The 20,554-nt window shown below is 48.8% G+C and overlaps 1 protein-coding gene across 2 annotated transcripts in view; it reads left to right on the top strand.

Annotated features, from left to right (window-relative positions):
* The first annotated feature begins 803 nt into the window (after positions 1–803).
* PTGIS (prostaglandin I2 synthase) overlaps positions 804–20,554 on the top strand; it is a 34,950-nt gene continuing 15,199 nt past the window's right edge. Inside the window, exons 1-6 of one of the 2 annotated variants that reach the window (XM_074347420.1) lie at positions 914–973; positions 1,578–1,653; positions 9,072–9,195; positions 10,938–11,116; positions 12,852–12,995; positions 15,545–15,696. In XM_074347420.1, coding sequence (XP_074203521.1) covers positions 9,166–9,195; positions 10,938–11,116; positions 12,852–12,995; positions 15,545–15,696 — 505 coding nt within the window. In that variant the 5' untranslated portion in view covers positions 914–973; positions 1,578–1,653; positions 9,072–9,165. Of the gene's footprint in view, positions 974–1,577; positions 1,654–9,071; positions 9,196–10,937; positions 11,117–12,851; positions 12,996–15,544; positions 15,697–20,554 lie in introns of both variants that reach the window. The other variant, XM_074347419.1, reaches the window with a different exon arrangement.

Below are 20,554 nucleotides of genomic sequence, written 5' to 3'. Positions count from 1 at the left end.
GGGGGCATGTAGGGAGCGCTGAGGGCGGAGTGAGGTCCAAACCTTGCCAGTGCCCAAGGCACGTCTCTTGCAGAGCCGCAGGCACCAGAGGCCAGCACCCCAAGCACCAGGTAATTGTGACCATGGCACCGTATTCTGAGCCCCTGCTGTGCTCCAAGAACATTCATTGGTCTGTTCCTTATAGCAGGTGAGGACGGGGGACTCAGCCAGATGCTCTGAGCTCTTGTGCGCGTTCCACTGTAGTTGTTGAAGGCAATGTAGGGGGCGGTATTATCCAGCCCAACCCTACCCAGGACCAACAGAATAGAAAACTAACGGTCTCTAGCCCTTCTGGGGTGGGGATGGGATGAGGAGGGGGCTAGAGTGGTGGAGATTGTTTCGGAGGAATGTGGCGGACAGCGCCCCCACTCGCCCCCTCCCGCCACAATCTCTGCTCTCCTACCGCGTCACCTCCCATCCTCACACTCCCTTCTCTATCCCCAACACCCCTCTGCCCCCTATATTTCCTTCCTTCCTCTTCCCCAAATACCCCCCGCCCCCGCCCCGTGTAACCCCTCCCTCCCTGCACATCCCCTCCTTTGCCCCTACAGCACCCCTCCCTTCCCACCACATCCTCCTTCCTCCCCTCCAACCCGCATCTCCTCTCCTCCGCATCCACATTTTCCACCCACATTCCCTCCCCTTTCCTGGGCCAGGGAGTCGGGCAAGAGGGTCTCGTAGAGCGACCCTGCCCACCCCTCCAGACCTGGGAGGGATCGCGGCCCCGCCCCCCGCCCCGAGGCGGGCGGGCGGGCGGGGCGCGGGGGCGGGTTCGGCTCCGGGACTGCGTCCCCGTGGCCCCCGAGCCAGCCCCGCCGCCTCCCGCGCTCGGCCGCCGCAGCCTCGTCGCCGGCCCTGCCATGTCCTGGGCCGTGGTCTTCGGCCTTCTGGCCGCGCTGCTGCTGCTGCTGCTGCTGACCCGCCGGCGCACGCGGTGAGTACCCCGCGCCCGGCCCGCCCCGGCTCCCCTCAGCCCGGCCGGCCCGCGCTGCCCCCGGGCTAGACAAAGGGGGCGTCCCCGCTCCAGCCCGCACCCCGGCCGCATTGAGGGGGTCGCCGAGCTGGCGGCAGGGCCACGGCGGAGCCCCACTCCAGTCCCCTGGGCAGGAGGGGGTCACCTTCCCACCGTCCCCCACAACCCCTGGGCGAGCCCCTCGGAGGTGGGAGACCCGGCGTCCTGCAGAGGGGGCTCCCGCGCTCTTCCTCCCGCCCCATCCCGGGCGAGGGGACCAGGCCGAGCTGCAAAGAAGGCGCAAAGTGGGGAGACGCGGTTGGGAAGGTGCAGGACAGAGGTCCTAGGAGGCTGGTCCCCCACCGTACACGCTCAGCTCGGCCAGGCCTGGCCCAGAGCACGATGCCTGGGACCGAGAGTCACGGGCGCAGAGTGGGTTTGTGGACAGGCTGTGTGACTCCCGGTGGAAGAAGCCCTCTCCTGCTCTTCAGCCTCTACCTGGATCCCGCACCAACTCGGTATCAGATTCTCGCCTTGCTCTCAGCTGCCTTAAGGGGCCACCTTGCTTCTCACCCCTATTACACAGGTGGCAGAGTTGAGGCCGGGGAAGGCAGAGGCTCTGAAGGATGCCCTCTTACCAGCGCTGGAACCACCCTCCCCAGGTTTGCCCCGGCTTGGATGAAGGGGCTGGGTAGGCTCTGTATTTCCCTCTGCTTGAGAAACTCAGGCCCAGGAAGGGGGTCTCCCTTCTGCTGGGGTTCCATAGCCTGGGCAGAGAAGAACCAGGACCCCATGTCTTAGTTTCCTAGTCCCAAAGGTTCTCCTGCTCAATTGAGAATCTGCAATTTGGGAGAAAAAGTAAAATGCATCCATCTCAAATCAAGGAGATGAAAGTAGGCCTTTTTCTTTCTATAAAAAATTTTTAAAAATTGATTTGAATCTCACAAGGAATACATTTAACTTAAAACAAACATTTATCCCATTATAGATAAGACGGAAGCCCTTCTAACCACGTTTCAGACAATTCTGGACCTCTCCTGTTGATTAATGTAGGAGGAACCTTCCAGATCTTTTTAAAAATACACTTTTTATTTTAGACCAGTTTCATATTCACAGAAGAGTTGTACAGAGAGTTCCCAAATACCGCTCACACAATTGCCACTATTGTTAACGTTTTACATTATCAGGGTACAATCATTAAAACTAAAATTTAACACCAGCCTGTTATGACTAACCAAAGCCCGGACTTTATTTGAGTTTCATCAGTTTTTCCATTAACATCTTTCTGTGCCAAGATCCCATCCAGGGTACCTCACTGCCTCTGGTTGTCATAACTCCTCAGTCTTCCAGCTGTTTTAAAAATTCCTCTTATAACATAGACATTAGCCTGTAGATAACACAGGGCGGTGGAAGAGTGTGTGCATATACAGCAGTGTCTGAAAATTCCAGAAGTTTTCTGGAAACTTTTTATTTTTAAACAATGTGTTAGTTGAATTTCTAAACAATGAGCTCACGGTATTTTTCTTCAACCACTGGACACCTTTCCAGGTGAAATTTAAAACCATGCATTCAATCATCTGCCTGGAAACACTGAAAACAAAAAAGAAAAAGTCAACAGACAAGTTTTCCTATGGAGAAATGAATTATTTTTCCTAAGTTGTGAGGCTTTTGGGTAACTCTGTATAGAGTTGTTTTCGGACTGTAACTTTGCGGTTTTCACTCCAGATTTTAGTTTTGACATCGATTCACATGTCTACGTGGAGATCTAATTCATTCTTTTGATCTTCTGTGTAGTATTCCTTAGTATGAAGAGCTGGCAGAGTTTTTTTTTCCCTTTTTATTCTTGTCCCTATTGGTGGACTTTTAAGTTATTTCCAGTGTTCTTTGCTATTTCAGACAATGTCCTGTGGTCATCCTGTGGGGCCCCCTGGTCTGTGCTTTTTCTCTGGGATACATGAGGGTGGTCATAGAATACATGGATTCTGGGAGGCAGGTACCTGGGTGCTCAGCATATGGAAACTCGCAGCCTCCGGAAATAGGAATAAGTTGAATAACCACTCTCTACCTCAGTTTTCTATTCTTTAAAATGGGGATGATGATGATGCTCATGTATGTGAGAGTGGATCACTGGTTTAGAGGGAATGCCAATTAAATGTTATTTTAGGTAATTCTTGCTATTATTCCAGAGAGCTAATTTATCTTTGAGAGCGAGGTGTTGATTTCTATACCAGTGGGTGGCTTAGGGATGTCAACAGTGAGTACTGGTGAGAAGTGTGAGTATGGGGGTCACTGATGGTTGCAGAGACAGTTGCATGATTCCTGGGGAGGCCCCTCAAGGACCCCAATTTAGGCCCCCAATCTCATTTTCTCCTCCCATCTCAGCAAGGGAGCACTCTTGTTACTCCTTGGTTTTTTTTTTTTTTAATATTTTATTTTTTTGGGGGGGGGAGTAGGTAATTAGGTTCACTTATTTATTTGTTTTAGAAGAGGTACCGGGGATTGAACCCAGGACCTCGTACATGCTAAGCATGTGCTCTAGCACTTGAGCTATACCCTCCGCCACACCCCTTGCTTTACAGAGGAGGAAAGTGAGGCTCAAAGAGGCTAAGAAACTTATTTAATATTGCCTGGATTAAAAATCTGGGCTGCCAGAATTTTTGCTTTTCAGGAAAATTTGAATTTTCACTCTTCCCACACATTTTATAAGTGATCTGAATGCTCAAAATTCTCAAATCACAAGATGTTAAGATAGTAAGAGATGCAGCTATGACCAGAAGATTCCTAAGGAAGGACAAATAATCAAGTGTTGGAAAAAGAAGTAGATGAGGCTGTGTGTAGACAGCGATCAAAAGTCTGGGTCAAACACACGAGGCCCTGCACTCTTCATTATTCATTCCTTTTTCCTGACCAGCCCTCGAGGTAACAGCCATCAGCTCACCTTACAGCTGATACTTAGAAAGGCTAAGTGGCCTCCTTAAGGCCACACAGAAGTTATATCCTATATCTAGCTGGTTCCAAACTTCATGCTTTACCCAGTTTAAAAAAGAAAAAAAAAAAAAAGCACCACTTTAGTCAGTCAACAAATCTTGTCTTTATTTGTCTTTTATTTATTTATTTTTTAGTTAAAAAACATTTAGCTATGAAAATTTTCAACTGTACAGAAAAATAAAAAGAATACCATAAGAACCCCTTGTATCCATCACCTCGATTGGACAGTTGTTAACATTTTTAAAGAAATTACAGATATCATGGTATCTCACCACTAAGTATTTCAGCATGCATGTCAAAAAAACAATGACAGGCACTATTCTGTTATTCTGCCTGAGAATATGTATTAAATTATTCTTTTAATGGCACCTAACTCCCAGTCCAAATTCAAACTTCTGCCATTATGGCAAGGAGCTTTTAAACCCGGCCCAGTAACCAGGAGTGCTTTCTCCTGGGAGAGGCAGTGAGCTGGGAGTCTGGAGGCCTTGGGTTGGGGGCTAGGAGTCTGACTCCTGTGCCCACCAGGACTAATGATCTGCCGTATGGGTATCAGAAACATCCTTCCTGCTTTCTGGGCCTTAGTTTCTCTGTCTGTGCTCTGAGGTGCAGCTGGTCTCTCATGCCCCAGCCGCTCCGGCAGGCTGAATGCATCTCTCTTCCCATTTGGGCTTGTGTGACAGTTATAGGGAGCATTGGAAGAGGTCTCCTGAGGGGGAAACTCCCGTTTTAGAGGGAACAGAGCCACAGCGGCATCAGGTGAGGGTTCCTAGTGGCACAAGGGCTGATCTGGGCCCTTGCAGGATATGGAATTTACTAGGCACAAATAAATCTGTCTCATTCCAACATGCACTAACCAGAGGTCACCAAATGATAGTCCATGTCTGGATTCAGCCCCAGGTGGGTCTGGTGCGGATCACACAGTACAAGGGGAGAAAATTGGGGGATTCCAAACATAAAACTCCAGATTTACAGCTTCTCCTGAAAAATTGGAAGATCTAGCAACTCTTGCCTGGGACTCAGTAGTAGAACCCTTTCTAAACCTTGTCACAGTCTCCGCCACTCCCTATTGCCCTCCAACTTGCAGCTGTTCTATTTATCATTATACTTGCCCTACTGTTTTTTTTTTTTTCCCATTATGCTCAGAAGCAATTCTATGAATTTATGTCTATTACAAAACTAGAGTAAGATGACTTACTTTCTACACAGTGGGAGGCAGTGAGAGGAAGGAGTGGAAGATGGTTACGGAGACCCTTGGTTAACGGCAAACAGCCTGCGGCTGAGCCCTAGGGAAAGAGTGGGTTAAGCAGTTTAAACAGAAGCTCAAGTTGTTCCAGTCCAGCTGGGCAGCAACCAGCCCCTTCTGTTCCTCCATTATATCCTCCCTGAGGCCCTGAATTGAATTGAAATTGCTGGACAGAGAGGTCAGGTAGTCCACCAACATTACACAGCTAAGTGATGCAGCCTCTGCTCTGGGCACTCCAGAGCGTGGGCTTTGTGGTGGGCACTTAACCTGCATTAGCTCCCTTAACCCTCTCAGCAAGTCTAGGAGACGTGCTTCCGTTGAGCAACAACTGTGTGCATGTCTCATTCATCTGAGACATATTTATTAAGCATCTACTATGTACCAGGCACTGTTCTAAGTGCTGGGTCTACAAGAAGTGTCTACCCTCATGGGACGTCTGTCCAGAGAGGTTGTGATACTTCAAGGGACCCAAAGGTGGGTGATATCCATGCTTGACTCTCTCCTTGATTTTTGCAAAAGTTCTAGTGGGAGAGACAGGACAGGTGATGGGATTGGCGCTGGGGTCTGTGAGCAGAGAATGGGCAGATTTGGGGGGAACCCACATGATGGGAATCAAAGCTCCAGGGGAGACTCAGAAAAGATGCCTTGGTATTTGAACCAGGAAGTGCAGGTGACCATCTACTGTGTGGGCAGGAGCTGGAGACGAGAGAGTCAAACCCTGCATTCCTGACTCCCAGGGACTGGCAGTGCCTCAGAACAGTGAGAGTGTCAGTGGGTGAGGCTGGAGACCACAGACCCCAAAATAGAGCCTCCTCGCCCCCACTGGCCTCCGGCTGAGTCACTCTGGAATGTGACCTGGGCCTGAGTTGGACTCAAGGCCCAGGGGCTGGAGGAGTTGCTGGCACATCAGGGGTCAGGCGCCTGGGCTCCAGCTTCCTGCCTTTGTCTGCGCCTCCTTGGAACTTTTCTGGGGAAAGATGAAAGCTGCCAGAAATAACACCAGGCTTGCTGGGGAGCTCTGGCAGCAGCCAGGATAAAAAGCAGAGAAAGGAAGCCCCAGCCCTCCCCACACCCCAAAAGAGGTTTTAGGGGTAAATCTCAGGCCTTGACTTGCATTCGGGCAGGTCGCTGAAACCTCTCTGTGTCTCAGTTTCCTCATCTGCAAAGTGAATGTGCAAATGTCCACTTGGGGTGACTTGGGGCCAGGGTAGCATCAGGAATGTGGGCTCTGCAGCCAGACCTGCCTGGATTAGAAACCCAGATCCTCCATGGTGGGCCCTCAGGCAAACGCCTCAGTGCCTCAGTTTCACCGGCTGTACAATGGACTTGATAGTAACAGTTCCTTCCTCATACGGCTGTTACACAGTCAGGGCTCATCAAGTATCAGCCATCATTACCAAGCAGGAAACATCTGGAAGATGCGTAGGGCCTGACATATAGCTGTTGCTCAAACCTCAGGGCCAGACCATGTAGAATAAACTGCAAAGGACTTGAGTCCAGGGAGGCCATTAATTACTTATCAGTGTAGTGAAACTGCTCCAGTCTCCAACTCCACCTCCAGGAGTTGGCTGGACATCTGGGCCGGCCAACGTGAGCATCCCATGTGACTTCAGGGATTAGTAAAGGGATTTGCATCTGACTTAAACAAGGCCAACCTGAGTCAGCCGGACTTTCACTAAGACCACTGACAAAGAGACTCCCACTGGGATGGCTGAGCTGGCAGGATGTCAGGGCTGCTAAGAGCCACCCCGACACAATGCAGGGAGAGGCTGCCTGAGGGTGAAGCCAACACAGCAGACATCAGAGCTGAAAGATAGAGTGAAATGAATCCTGACAACATCCTTGGAGTTCCTGGATCCTGCTGTACCTGAAGGTGTTTTCCCCACCAGCTCCCTGAAGCCAGGATTTCAACCCTGGTCTTGCCCTGATTGAGCCAATAAATTGCGTTCTTTTTGGGGGGTGGGGGGGCTCAAGCCACTTTGAGTTGAGTTCCTATCGTTTGCAATGAAAAACATCGCCTCATCCTCCCTGTTCACTGCTGTATCTGCAGCTCCCAGGAAGGTACCTGCTTCGTAGTTAATATTTGGTAAAGGAGTGAATGAATCCACAGAAAGAAAAGATGGGATGATTCACTCACTCATTCACTCATTCAGTAGAGGGAGCTCTCTGCATCCAGTGGTTCTGATAATTCTATGACTAAAACAGGGCCCTAGCCTAGGGTTAGGGACCTCCCAGGATCTGCCATGAGCACCAGCCCCGCAATATTATAAGGCCCATTTTTTGATCATGATGTAGCTCTCCTTAGCTAGTAGTCCCTCCCTCAGAGGGTGGTAGGGGAGGATGAAATGTAATGCTCAAATAACAAGTACTTGGCCAAGGGCAGGGCCCATTGAAAGTGCAATTATAAATTTGAGTGTATTAATTATCTCTTGCTGCATAACAAATCACCACACACTTAGTAGCTGAAAACCACACCAGTTCATTAGCTCACACTTCAGTAGGTCAGAAGTCCAGCACAGTGTGGCTGGGTTCTCTGTCCAGAGCCTTACAAGGCTGACATTAAGGTGTTGGCCAGGCTGCCTTCCTATCGGGAACCTCCAAGGAGGAGTCTGGCTGAATTCAGCCCCTCATGGTTGTGGGACTGAAGTCCCCCTTTCCTTGCTTGCTGTCAGCCAAGGTCCACTTATAGCCCCTAGAGACCCCCTGCATTCCTTGACATGTGGCCCCTTCCATCTTCAAAGCCAGCAACAGAGAAGCTCCCTTATGTCAAATCTCTCATGCTTTGAGTCTCTTTTGCCAGGAAGAGCCCTGTCCCCACCTGATTAGGTCAGGCCCACTAAGGTGAATGGTTTTTTCCTTAAAGTCAACTGTACCATCTACCCCACTCAGTGGGAGGATATTATAGAAGGTGTTGGTCATTGTGGTCATCTTAGAATTCCATCTACAACAGTGAGCTACAAATACTGTTATCATATCCTCAGAGGCGTCTCTCTGCTCTCACAGATGAGATTTTTGACCTTGAATATCACACACACAACCTTCCTACCCCTGGCTGAGCTACCTGTACCCCTGGGACATCCCCACAGGCTGTGGGCCTGGCCTCTGGCCTCCTGAGATACCGCACATTCTGAGCTGGTGAAAGGCAGGTGGGGTCAGTGATGGGGTCATTGATGAGGCCAGTTGTTCTACCTCCTACCACCCAACCACGTTCGCCAGCCTCATCCTTTCTCTGTGGGCATGACAGGAAGTGTGAGATGACAGAACCCTGGTCCATGCTCACTCCAGCAGAGAACTCGGTATCCTTGTACCCCTGCGTTCTGGAAAGCTCTCCTATCTGCAGAGAGATCACCACCTTGATTGGACCCCCTAATATGTATCAACTTCAACTGGTCCCGCAGCTTCAGCCCTCTTTGGTCCATTCCCTGCTCAGCAGCCAAAAGGGTCCTTTAAAAACGTAAGCCAAATCATGTCCCTGCTCTGCTCCACACCCCCACAGCCCCACCTCACTGAGAGCATAAGCTGAAGTCCTCAGAGCCACCTGCAAGGCCTGGTCTGGCCCATTACTGATCTGGCCTCAGCTTCTGCTGCTTCTCCTTTCTCTTTCCAATCCAGTCACACTGGCCTCCTCCTTGTTCTTTGAACACACCAGGCACGATCTGACCTCAGCCCGGAAGCTTCTCTTTTGAAGAAAATCTCCTATGTGGCTCCTTCCCTCACCACCTTCAAGTCTTTGATTAAATGTCTCCTCCAGGAAGATGGCCTCTCCATTGAAAATCACACCCCATGCCTTATACTTTTTATTCTCTTCCCTGATTTATCAAATGGTGACAAGTGCTATTGCTTCTGCAGGCGACCTGGTGAGCCTCCCCTGGACCTGGGCAGTATCCCCTGGTTGGGCCATGCCTTGGAGTTTGGAAAAGATGCTGCCAGCTTCCTCACTAGGATGAAGGAGAAGCATGGTGATATCTTTACTGTAAGTGCCCCTTGTGCCTCTTGGGAGGGAAGGGGGTGAGCAGCTGGGCCTTTATAGCTGGTGCCTACTGATTTCTTCAATATCCATCCATACACTAACCATCCAGTGGTCCAGGCACTTTCTATGCACCTGTCCACCTGTACGTCCAACAGTAATCTAACATCCATCCCTTCACTATCCCTCTAGCATCTTCCCAGCATTGAGCTGTGCAGTCATTCAGTATCTATCCAATACCTGTACAGTCATCTAACTTACCTCTATCCATTTATTTAGCTTCCATCTATCCAACATCCACCCATCCATCTAACATCTGTCCCTCTGCCTGTCTACCCAATATCTAAGCAGCCTTCTTCCACTTTGATATCTACCCAATATTCACTCATACATCCCATTTCCATCAAGCCTCCATGTATCCCCACTCATTCATCCATCTTTCTAAATATCTATCCAGCATCCGTCTATCCATCCACTTATCCATCATCTATTTCTCCATCTGTCTATCCAAGTGTATCCATCATTCTTCCACTCATGTACTTACCATCCACCCATCTTTCATCCGTATATTTAATTTTCACCAACTTCAATTCTGCCATTTATCTGCCCATGTTTCCATCCATCTGCTACTACCACCCAATATTCAATTACCTACCCATTCAATATCCAGTGTCTGTCCACTTGATATACATCTGTCTATATTGCTGTCCATCCACCACTTCAGCATCCAAACAACCACCTTCCATGTATCCTGCCATCTTCCATCCATCCAACATTCATCCTTCAATCTCTTTACCCAATATCCGCTTGGCATCCTGCAATCCATGTGCTCAACATTCATTCATACATTTAGTTTGCAAGCAACCTCTAGCTGCCCATCCATTCTTCTTTCCACCCAACATACATTCAGTGATCTATCCTTCCATTTATCCACCCATCTAATAATCCATCCAGTAGCATTTTTTCTTGGATATTGACCTGTATTTTTATAAGAGAATTTGAGTAACGTGATTCACAGATGACATTTTGAAAATGGCCCAGTTAGAGTTGTGTGACCCCCTCCGCAGACATTTGAGGGAAAATTCCCTGACCTTTGTTGGCTGCAGGATTACAGCTCTCCAGTGCTGCTTCCTTCCCTTCTTGAGCTGCATGCAGAGCTCAGCCTTCCAAAGAAGTGGGTGTTGCTTTCACATCCACTAGCATTTACCCAAAAACTTCCTTCCATCCTTCCTTCCATCTGTCCACCCACCCACCTATGTTGTGTCCGCTAGCATTTATCCACCAGCACCCTTCCATCCATCTGTCCATTGATCCATTCAGCTAGCCAACCATTCATCCATCCAACCCATCCACCTATGATGCGCTTACATCATCCTCTGTCTTCTGTGTGCAGACTCTCTCCTGGTTTGCTGGAGATATTACAGTAACTAAGATAACCGAGGCAGATTCTTAAAAGTGAGGCGGTTAAGAGCATAACCTTTGGTTCAGAAAAGTGCCGAATTCCAGTCCCAGCTCTGCCACTTCTCAGCTGTATGATCTTGGGGACATTATGTCCCTTCTCTAAGCCTTACTTTTGAGCTATAAATGGGTGAATGTTGGTCCCTGCCTCACAGGGTGGTTGTGAGGGGTAGATGAGAGGACTTAAGTACCTGGTGGGGCCAGTGCCTGGCACAGGGTAAGCCCTTGCCCACTGAGAACGACTATTGTTCATAGCTGAACTCCTCACTCCATCCCTGCCAACTTCCCAGGTGCTGGTGGGGGGCAGGTATGTCACTGTCCTCCTGGACCCACACTCCTATGACATGGTGGTGTGGGAGCCTCGCACCAGACTGGACTTCCACGCCTACGCTGTCTTCCTCATGGAGAGGATTTTTGATGTGCAGCTTCCGCATTACAGCCCCAGTGATGAAAAGTCCAAGATGAAACCGTGAGTGGCCGCAGACGGCACCCGTGCGTGGGCCAGGGTGGGCGGTCGGCATCTGCCTGTGGAGTTCAAGTCCTGTGTGGGCTGATCTTGTTTCCACCACAGGTGTCCAGGAAAGACATTTTGTTTTGAGAAAATGCACAAAGATAACCCAAGAGAATTGGGCTGAAGAAGAACTCCTTACTTCTTAAGAGGCATCCCTGATTTTAGTAGAAGGAGACCAGGGCTGGGGTCAGCCAGGCCTAGATTCAAATCCCAGCTTTCCCACTACCTAGCTGTGTGACTTTTGGCAAGTCACTCCCCCTCTCTGAGCCTCTGTTTCCACATCTATCAAATAAAGGGAGGTGGTGGAGTGATTAATATTTTTGAGTCCATACTCTCTGCTGGCGTCATGCATGATCTCATGAGTCTTCATAGCAATGCTGGAGGGTAAGTAACTTGCAGCCCCATTTTAGAGATGAGGACACAGGGGCTTAGAGAAGTAACTCACCCGAGGTCACACAGCTAGGAGGTGGTGCAAGTCCTGAAGCATAAGGGATACTTACATCAACAAGACCTGTGAGCACATTTACTAATTCAGCAAACACCAGAGGACCTGCTATATGCTGGTCACCCTTCTAGGTGCAGGGGCACAGAATGATGCCGACCTCCACTTGAAGACACCTGCTGAATGCCAGGTTTTGATAGGCACGTGTTCATATTTGTGCAGTAGCCTCAGGAGTAGGTATTTTTATCTGTATTTTACAGGTGAGGAAACTGAGGCTCAGGGAAGTGAAGTGACTTACCCAAGGTCTACTTCTAGTAAGTAGCAGAGCTGGAATTTGAACCCAGGTCTGCAGACTCCACAGCTCATTCTCTTCCACCTGGAGCATTTGATTCTTACGCTAGCGCTGTTCTTGTTTCTGCCACAAGGTGTCACTGTTGAACATCAGCTCTGCACGGCCCCATGGACACTTCACCAGCTGGTCTAGGTCCTTGCAGAATGTAGAGGGGCTTAAAGTTAGATGGAAGATCCTACCTTTCTTGACTTCTAATGGTACACTCAGTCATGACTCAGTGTTGACTGTACTGTGGAGGCTTAGTTTCAGCCACATGCTCTCCCTGAACTGATTCTTCTCAGGCTCCTAGGTACACATGCTGAGACCAGGTCACCAGCCAGACTCCCCTATTCCTCAGGTAGTGGTCACTTGGGGTCATGTCTTATTAGCAGTCCTTGGTCAAGGGACACTTTAACTACCAAACAGGCCTTCCTAACTTTGAATCTCAAGGAGGAAGGGTTGCTTTCTTAGTTCTCTCTCTTCCAGAAGTCTGTGGGCTCCTTATCCAAGCTTCTGTGCCCCAAGCGGGGATGCACTTTAAGAGTTCAGACTCTGGAGCTGGGCAGACCAGGACTTCAATCCTATCGAGATCACTTACTGGCTAGGTGACCTTGGGCAAGTCCTTCTCCTCTCTGTCCCTGAGTCTCTCCATCTGTAAAATGGGTATCATAGTAGTAACCATTGCCCCCAGGGATATCAAAAGATGAAATGAAATCCCTGTGCTTAGTACAGTAAATAGTAACTATTGTTGTTGACGATGATGAGAGAAATAATAATATCACCTTGTTTAAGCCGATCTACCAAAGGCCCCCACTGCCAATGGGGAGCTGGAGTCCTGTTGAGATTTGGGGAGGGAGGCTCCCGTGTGCATATATTTCCTTTTGTAAGCGACACTCTCACTCCTTTGTTCCTTGCCCCAGGACTCTCCTCCACAGGGAACTCCAGGCACTCACGGAGGCCATGTACACCAACCTCCACACTCTCTTGCTGGGCGACACCGCGGAAGCAGGCAGTGGCTGGCGTGAGATGGGTCTCCTCGATTTCTCCTACAGCTTCCTACTCCGGTGAGCCCCGCACTCTGGACCTGGGCCAGCCGTCAGCAGTGGCCAGGGCAACCAGGAGGACTCTGTGGCGGGGGGAGCAGTTTGGGACACTCAAAGCAAAGGCTGACCGATGACATGTTGCATCTGGGACCCCGAGTGGTTGCCTGACTCAGTCTATGAGCTGTAAAGGAGACCCAGGCCAAAAAGGGGACCTGGTCACCCAGGGAGGGAGTGGCAAACAGGACTTCAGAGACCATCTTTTCCTGTGGCTTCCAGACCTTGGAACTTCACAGACCAGGAAAACAAAATGTTTGAGAGACAAACCCAGGACTTTAACTTTTTATCAGACCTTGTAAGCTTATATTAAGAACTGTAGGACTGAATGTTCCTTCCTTCAGCAGTGCCAGACACTATTCCTGACACTGGGGGTTCAACAGGGAGAAGACAGATGAAGTCCCGAAACTCACAGAGCTGACACTAGGTGGGGAGATGAACAATAAATCAATAAACACAGACGGTTATGTCAGAGAGTGAGAAATACAGAGATTCACAGATGGGGTGACAGTGTCTGGGGGACTCTTCTAAGCAGACGGATAAGGAGGGTCTCTCTGAGGTCCTGGACTCAGAGCTGAGGTCTGCCTATAAGAGGCCCCCCATGCCAAGATTCTAGGCGAAGGAAATGGCAAGTGCAAAGGCCCAGAGGTAGGAAGATGCTTGGCAGGAGGGCTAATGGGCTGGAGCCTAATGAGCCAAGGAGGTAGGGGCAGGGGGATGAGGTCAAAGAACTTGGCAGAAACCAGGTCTCATGGAGCCACAAGGCCCTGGAAGGCTTTGGAGTTTGTTCTAAGTAAGATGAGTGACACTGAGGGTTTAAGGTGGGACATGACATGATTGGACTTAGAGTTTTAAAAGCTCTCTTTGGCTGCCAGGTGGAGATTAGACCGTAGGTCAGGTGTGTGGCAATGAGAGGGAAGTGGGGGGACCTGTTAGGGGGCTGTGGTTGTTGCCCGGGTGATTGAGAATGGTGGCCTGGACCAGGAGATGACAGGGGAGGTGGTGACAATTTGGGTAGCTTTGGGGGATGGAGTTGAGGGGACCTGCTGAAAGATTTGATTCGGTGGTGGCGGGGATGGAGGAAGGTGGCCACGGGCGGCGAGGGAAAGAGAACCAGTAAGGACGGCTCGATGTTTTTGTTGGTGCCATTAATGACCAGCATCTCACAAAATCAAGACATTTCAACCCCCCAAAAATTTAGAACCACACAGTTTCAGAATAAAGGGCAGGCATTCGTTGAAACGTATGAGCCCACGGGAACACTTATGATACATATGTGTGTACATACAGACTCAATGTGTGCTGATGCAGTTGGTCCTTACAGTGGCTCTACGAGTCAGAGAGCTCATACTTTACAAACCCCGCTTGATGGATTAGAAAGCTGAGGCCTGGGGAGCCTAAGTCATTTGCCCAGAGTCCCATGGCTGTGGTCCCGGCAGGCCTGCATGCTGAGCCTGCACTCTCCGGTGGGACCCTTGATGCGTCCGCTTTTTCTCATTTCGCCCTAAAGTGGTGTGGACATTGTCAGCGGCTATAGCTGATCTGGGTGATGCTGGTCTGGCCCACCCTGTCATTGTGTGATGGGGGAGACTGAGGTCCAGAGAGGTGCAGCTAAAACCGCCCAGCAAGTTCACAGCAGGACAACTCCCGGGTCTCCTGGCTTCTGCCACCTTGTGTCCTTGTGGGGGCAAAGAGGTCAGAGAGGAAGCTGTGGGCCTGGGGGAGGTGGGACGATGTGATGGCAGCTGAGTGTGTTTCGGCCCATGGGAACAGCAGGGACAACACAGGGGGCAGATGTAAATGGATCCCTGGGCTGCAGCTCTTGCCTCCCGGGTTGGCAGCAGCCTTGAGCCTTTTCATTTCCATCTGCAGCCCCTGAAATAGAAAGGGAATGGGCAAGTTGGATGACAGACACACCAATACGGTGGTACATGTTCGTGTGGTCCCAGGCCTGTGCCCTCTGCCCAAACCCCTTCCCCCAGCTCATTCTGCAGGGCTCAGCTCAGACCCTGCCTCCTCCAGGGAGCCTGCCCTGACTGCCTCTCCAGAGGCAGGAACTTCCTTTCCTGATCGGTGCCCGCTTCTCGCCCCACCAGCCACCCCTCACTCTGCTCTGCTCACCAGGCTCCTTGGAGTGCTCAACACCCCATCTCCTTCCTGCCTTGGGAGGTTGGCTCTTCCCTGTGCCTCGGCCCCCTCTCTCAGCTCTCCCCACGTTGAGTTCCTTCTCATCCTTCAGCCTAACCGCGAGCCGCTCCCCCTCCCCCTGAGCACATAAAACTCACTTCTCTGTCTGTCTGACTCCGGCACTAGAGTGTCGGCTCCATGAGGATGTGAGGGTCTTGTCTGTTTTCCTTCGTCCTGACTGTCGGGTTCAGAACGGTCCCTGTCACATGGTAGGAAGACTAGGTGCTGCTCAGAAGTGCGAGTGAAGAAAAGCTTGTGGGTAGCCCCTGGGAGGGTTTGGCTGGGAGCATCCAAGGACGACCCCCTGACTAGCTGTCTGCTGCCCCCAGAGCTGGCTACCTGACTCTGTATGGTGTCCAGGCCCCACCGCACACCCAGGAGAGCCAGGCCCAGGACCGCGTCCACTCAGCCGACGTCTTCCATACCTTCCGCCAGCTTGACCTGATGCTCCCCAAACTGGCACGTGGCTCACTGTCAGTGGGTAAGCACTGTGGGGGCCCTGGTGGGTGGCAGGGCTGACAGAGGGACCCAGAGGAGGAGTCCACCCTCAAGCTGAAGGATCATAGGCCACATAGGCAGAAAGACATTCTAATGCCCTGGGAGGCAGTGAGCTCCTTGCCACTCGGGGTATGCAAGAGCACAGTGCTGGGGAGGCAGGGCTTGGACCGGAGCTGGGGTTCCTGCTGGAAATTCTGATACAGCACATCTGGAGTGGGGCCTAGGGACCTTGTGTGTGTGTGTGTGTGTGCTCCTTTTCTTGTTTTAAGATTTAATTTGCTTTAAAATTTTTTACAAATCGTTTATGCTAGTTATAATAAATTCAAATCACATAGACTAATTTAGAGGGAACGATAAAAGAGTTCTCTGCTTTCTCCGCATCCCAGCCCACCACCACCCCTCCCCTCCACAGGGGTGACCCTTATTTCTAGCTTGGAGTATCTCCTGACAGAGTTTTCTCTAGATACACACACACACATGCACACATACGTTTGTGTGTCATTTTATTGTTTTCTATTTTTAAGGGTTTTAATTTCTTTTTTTTCCCACAGAGGTATAATTTATATACAGGAAAGCACACAGGTCATAAATGCATACCTGAGAAGTAGATCTAAACTAGCCACTGTATGGATTTCTTTCACCTCAGCTTAGTTTTACCTGTTCTTGGCCTTCCTATAAAAAAAATCATACAATATGTGCCCTTTCATGTCTGACTTCTTTCACTCAACTTCATGCCTGTAAGATTCATGCAAGTTGTTGTGTGATTAATAGTTTGTTCTTTTTCATTGCTGTGTAGTATTTTATTAGAGTAATAGCCATAGTTTGTTTATCCATTCCTGGTTGATGGACATCTGGGTAGTTTCTGGTTTGGGGCTGTGAATTAGGTTGTTGTGAACATTCTTGTACATGTCCTTCCGGGCACACATGCCTTCATTTTTCTGAGTTACGGTCCCCGTGCTTTTGTAACAGCGACATAGCACACTGGAGGAATTGCTCTGCCACTTGGAGTTTTCACTGAATTCTACATCTAGGACTTTCCACATCGTTTGAAAAACCCACCTCATTCATTATCGTGGCTCCAGGGGAACTCAGTATTAGCAAAGAGCTTCCTGCTGGATTCAGTGTGCTGGGGCCGCAGGAACACTGGGCTGCACTGTCCCCTAGCCACTGTGCCTCAAGCTTCCCTGTGAGAAGAATCCTCTGGGACCCTTGTTAATAATGACACAAGTCCCCAAGCTCCACCCCAGTCCATTTGAATCAGAATCTCCAGGGAGGCTGGGAAACTGCATGTTTGACAGGTACCTCAGGTAGGTTGAGAAATACTGTGTGTCCTGGTCTCAGACACTTGCAGCAAAACTTGGATTCAGATCCCTACTCTGCTACTTCCTTGCTGATGATTTGGGGGCAAGTTACTTAACTTCTTTTTGCCTCAGGTCTTTTTTCTAGAGGAGCAGTTGAAGGGAGTGATGGAGACAGACTCTGGGCTCAGATGGCTTGAGGTGGTTTACTGGCTCTTGTGTATTCACTCTGTGCCTCTGTGATCTCGTCTGTAAAATGGGGAGAACAGTAAGATCTTCCTAGAGAGTGGCTGTTAGGATTGGCTGAGATAATAAGAAAAAACACTATTTGTTGAGCACTTTCTATGTGCCAGATACTAGGTTAAGCATTATCTCATCCAGGGCTTACGACAGCTCATTACCCCCATTTCCTTTATTTATGTATTTAAAAAATCAAACTTTAACACATTTGATTGTTTAAATTAAGAAAGAAGCATATTCCTGTGGTAGATGTCGACAGTAAAAAGTAATACTACTCTTCCAAGCTCAGCTTCCAATGGAAACCAATGTTAGCATGCTGATACATCCCTGCACAGTGTTTTGTAAGCATATTCTATTTTGAAAATGCAGACAGACAAACATATCTAGGGTGTCACTGTGAGTTTTTACAAAAAGGGATTATATCTATTATCTGCAACTTATTTTTTTAACCTAACAATATAGCTGTATGTTCTCCCCTGTCAATACAAACATCTTCTAGAGGCATTAGCCAATGCAATTAGATATGAGAAATCATTTACCAGTGTAAGAATGAGTAAAGAAGAAATAAAACTATCTCTATTTGCAGATAATCTGATACTATACCTAGAAAACCCTAGAAAAATCAAGCAAAATAGAAGGAAGTAAAATCACCATTTAAAAATCCAAACGTCTTCCTAGCGCTCGCAGGTCGGTATTTGGGCAGCCACCTCCCTCCAAAAGATGTTTATAATTATTTCCTCTTTTTTCGTGGCTATTATAGTATTTCGTTGTACTTGTATATCTTCTACCAGCTGGTGATTTTATTTCTCTCTAGCAGTTTCCTGAAAGTGGGTTTGCCAGGTCAGAAGTCATACACATTAAAATTTTTATGTGCTATTGCCACATCATTTCCAAAACCATGAAGCAATTCATACGCCTGCTCGAAGTGAAGGAGTCTGCTCATTCCCCATCAGATTTTATCAGTCTTTCCACTTGTTTGCCAATCTGATGGGCAGAGGTGGGTAACTTGTTTTAATTTGCATTTTCCCACAACTGTTGTCAACATGCAATTATCAGTCTCTAAATCCTTGCCCATCTGATGGGCAAAAAGGGGTATCTGGTTTTATGGGCATCCCTGACTGCTGTGATGAAAATTTTTTTTGTTTCCAGCCATTTGCTTTTCCTCTTTGTGAGTTGCCTGTTCATGACTCTTAACGTCTTTTTAGAGGCAACTTCTTATGTTATTGAATCCTGCTATCAGTGCTGGAAGGTTGGTATTATTAAACTCATTTTGTGTAAAGAAACGAGGCTCAGAGAGGTGAAGCCGCTTGTCATAGACACACAGCGTGGTGGGTGGCAGAGCCAGCAAAATGGAAACTTTGATTGCAAAATCCTGTGCGTAAAGCACTGACACATCCCAGCACCGATTGCTTCTCCAGGAAAGAGTAATTTCTCCATTGCCCTTTCCACCTTACGAAGCTCCAGGGGAGTCTGGGTAGATGCAGAGGGGGGCCCTCCCTGTTACTTTGGGAGTAGCTCTGCGCTGAGTAAGGAAGACTGCATTCCCCAGTGTGGACAGCAGGTGACAATGTTGGGGAGGTTTCTCAGCGAGGGCCTGGAGGTGGGGTACAGAACAGCCCCCAGACCTTGCTGTGGGGCATGTGAAGCTGTACAGCTCCTTTAGAAGAGATTTGGCAGAACCTATCAACATGTAGAATACACATTCCTTTGACCCTGTATTGCCACTTCTCGGAACTACCCTACAGAAATGCTCACACGTGTCCAGAGATCCACAGATATTCATTGCCGTGTCACTTATTACAGCAAACCCTGCCAGCCACCTAAATGTCCACCAGTAGTGGCTGATTAAATAAATTATGCTTCCACACAAAGGAAAGCTGTGCAACTGTAAGAAGGAATGGGATGTGCTGCTATAGGAGAAAAATCTGCTGTTATGAAAATGGGTGCAGAGCAGTGGGTATATTTTATGGGTGTGTTTAATGTGGGGACATGTATAGATTTTTTGCCTCTGGGAAGGCTGAGATGGGATGGAGAGAAACTCTTTTGGGGTATGTCCACTTGAACTCCTAGAGTTTCTTTCTTGTTCTTTTATTATTATTGTTGCTGCTACTGCTGTTGTTATTTACCATTTGCAAGCATTTCTCCTCCTCTGCTTTAAAAAATATACACATGTTTTAAAAGAAAATCGACCCTCTTGGGACCCTTAGACCATGAGTCTGGTGCTTCTCACACAAGAGGGAGTTAAATAGAGCCCCAAGTGAAGCATACTGCTTCTTTCTGGAATATTCATTTCCCTGGATTATTGGCTAATGTATTGCTTGGGGGGAGGGAGGCATTCTTATATCAAAGAATCACAAGGTCTAATGCAAAAATTGAAAGCATTTTAAAGGTAAAAGACAAAACTTTAAAAATGTGGGGGCCTTTCTGGACTGTGCCCTTAGGTGTCCAGGGGATAGAGGTGTTTTTAAGCCTAGGCCCCCTTGTTTTACAGATGGGGAGACTGAGGCCCAGAGATGGACAGGGCCTCCGCAGAGCCCACACAGCATGGAGGGCTGGGATCGAACCTGTTTCCCCTGGTTCCAGCAGAGTTACCAGTCACACGGGCCTGGCAGTTCTGATTCATAGCATTGAGTCATTACACTGGGGCTGATAAATAATACCTTAAAAAGTGGCAGGACTGTAGCAAACCCCTGCCAGTACCACGTGTGTTCTGTTTTGAGTCCTCCTAATGGTCTTATGAGCCAGGTTGTCCCCAATTTACAGATGGGGAACTGAGGTTCAGAGATACAAAGTGATTTGCCCAAGAGTTTCTAGTACTTTGGAATTTCGTAGCCATCCAAGTGGCTCGCCCTTTCCCAAGGGTGATTTTGGAAAAACTAGATCTTAAATGTGCGCGTGTATATGTAAATATAGCATCATCTTGTAGTGTTAACATAGTGTATAAACAATAAGCAACTGGCTTTATTTCCTCAACAGTCTGCTTGTGTGGGCCTGGCTGGGGCTGCACATAAGGAACTTCCTCATTGGTTTTCACTGCTGCACGGTGTTCCAGGCTGTGAACACACCACTGTTTGTTTAATGGTGATTGCGAACAGGTGATCCAATAGCCAAAGCTGACCTTCTGAGACGCTTTTGTGGCCTGCGCGGTGATCACACATTCCTTACGTAGATACTAACCTGAAATCACATGAGAAGATTAAGCGTGAACATCTGGATTTCAGCTTCTTCTGGAAACCCAGGCTGCCTGGCCGTGCTGGGCCGTTTCACTGTCAGGCCTGAGGGGCTGGTGGGTGGAGCTGAGTA

The sequence above is a fragment of the Camelus bactrianus genome, chromosome 19 (genome assembly GCF_048773025.1).
Source record: "Camelus bactrianus isolate YW-2024 breed Bactrian camel chromosome 19, ASM4877302v1, whole genome shotgun sequence".
Classification (NCBI taxonomy): domain Eukaryota; kingdom Metazoa; phylum Chordata; class Mammalia; order Artiodactyla; family Camelidae; genus Camelus; species Camelus bactrianus.
The sequence above is the reverse complement of the archived record's forward strand: the minus strand, read 5'-3'. Positions and strand labels throughout refer to the sequence as shown.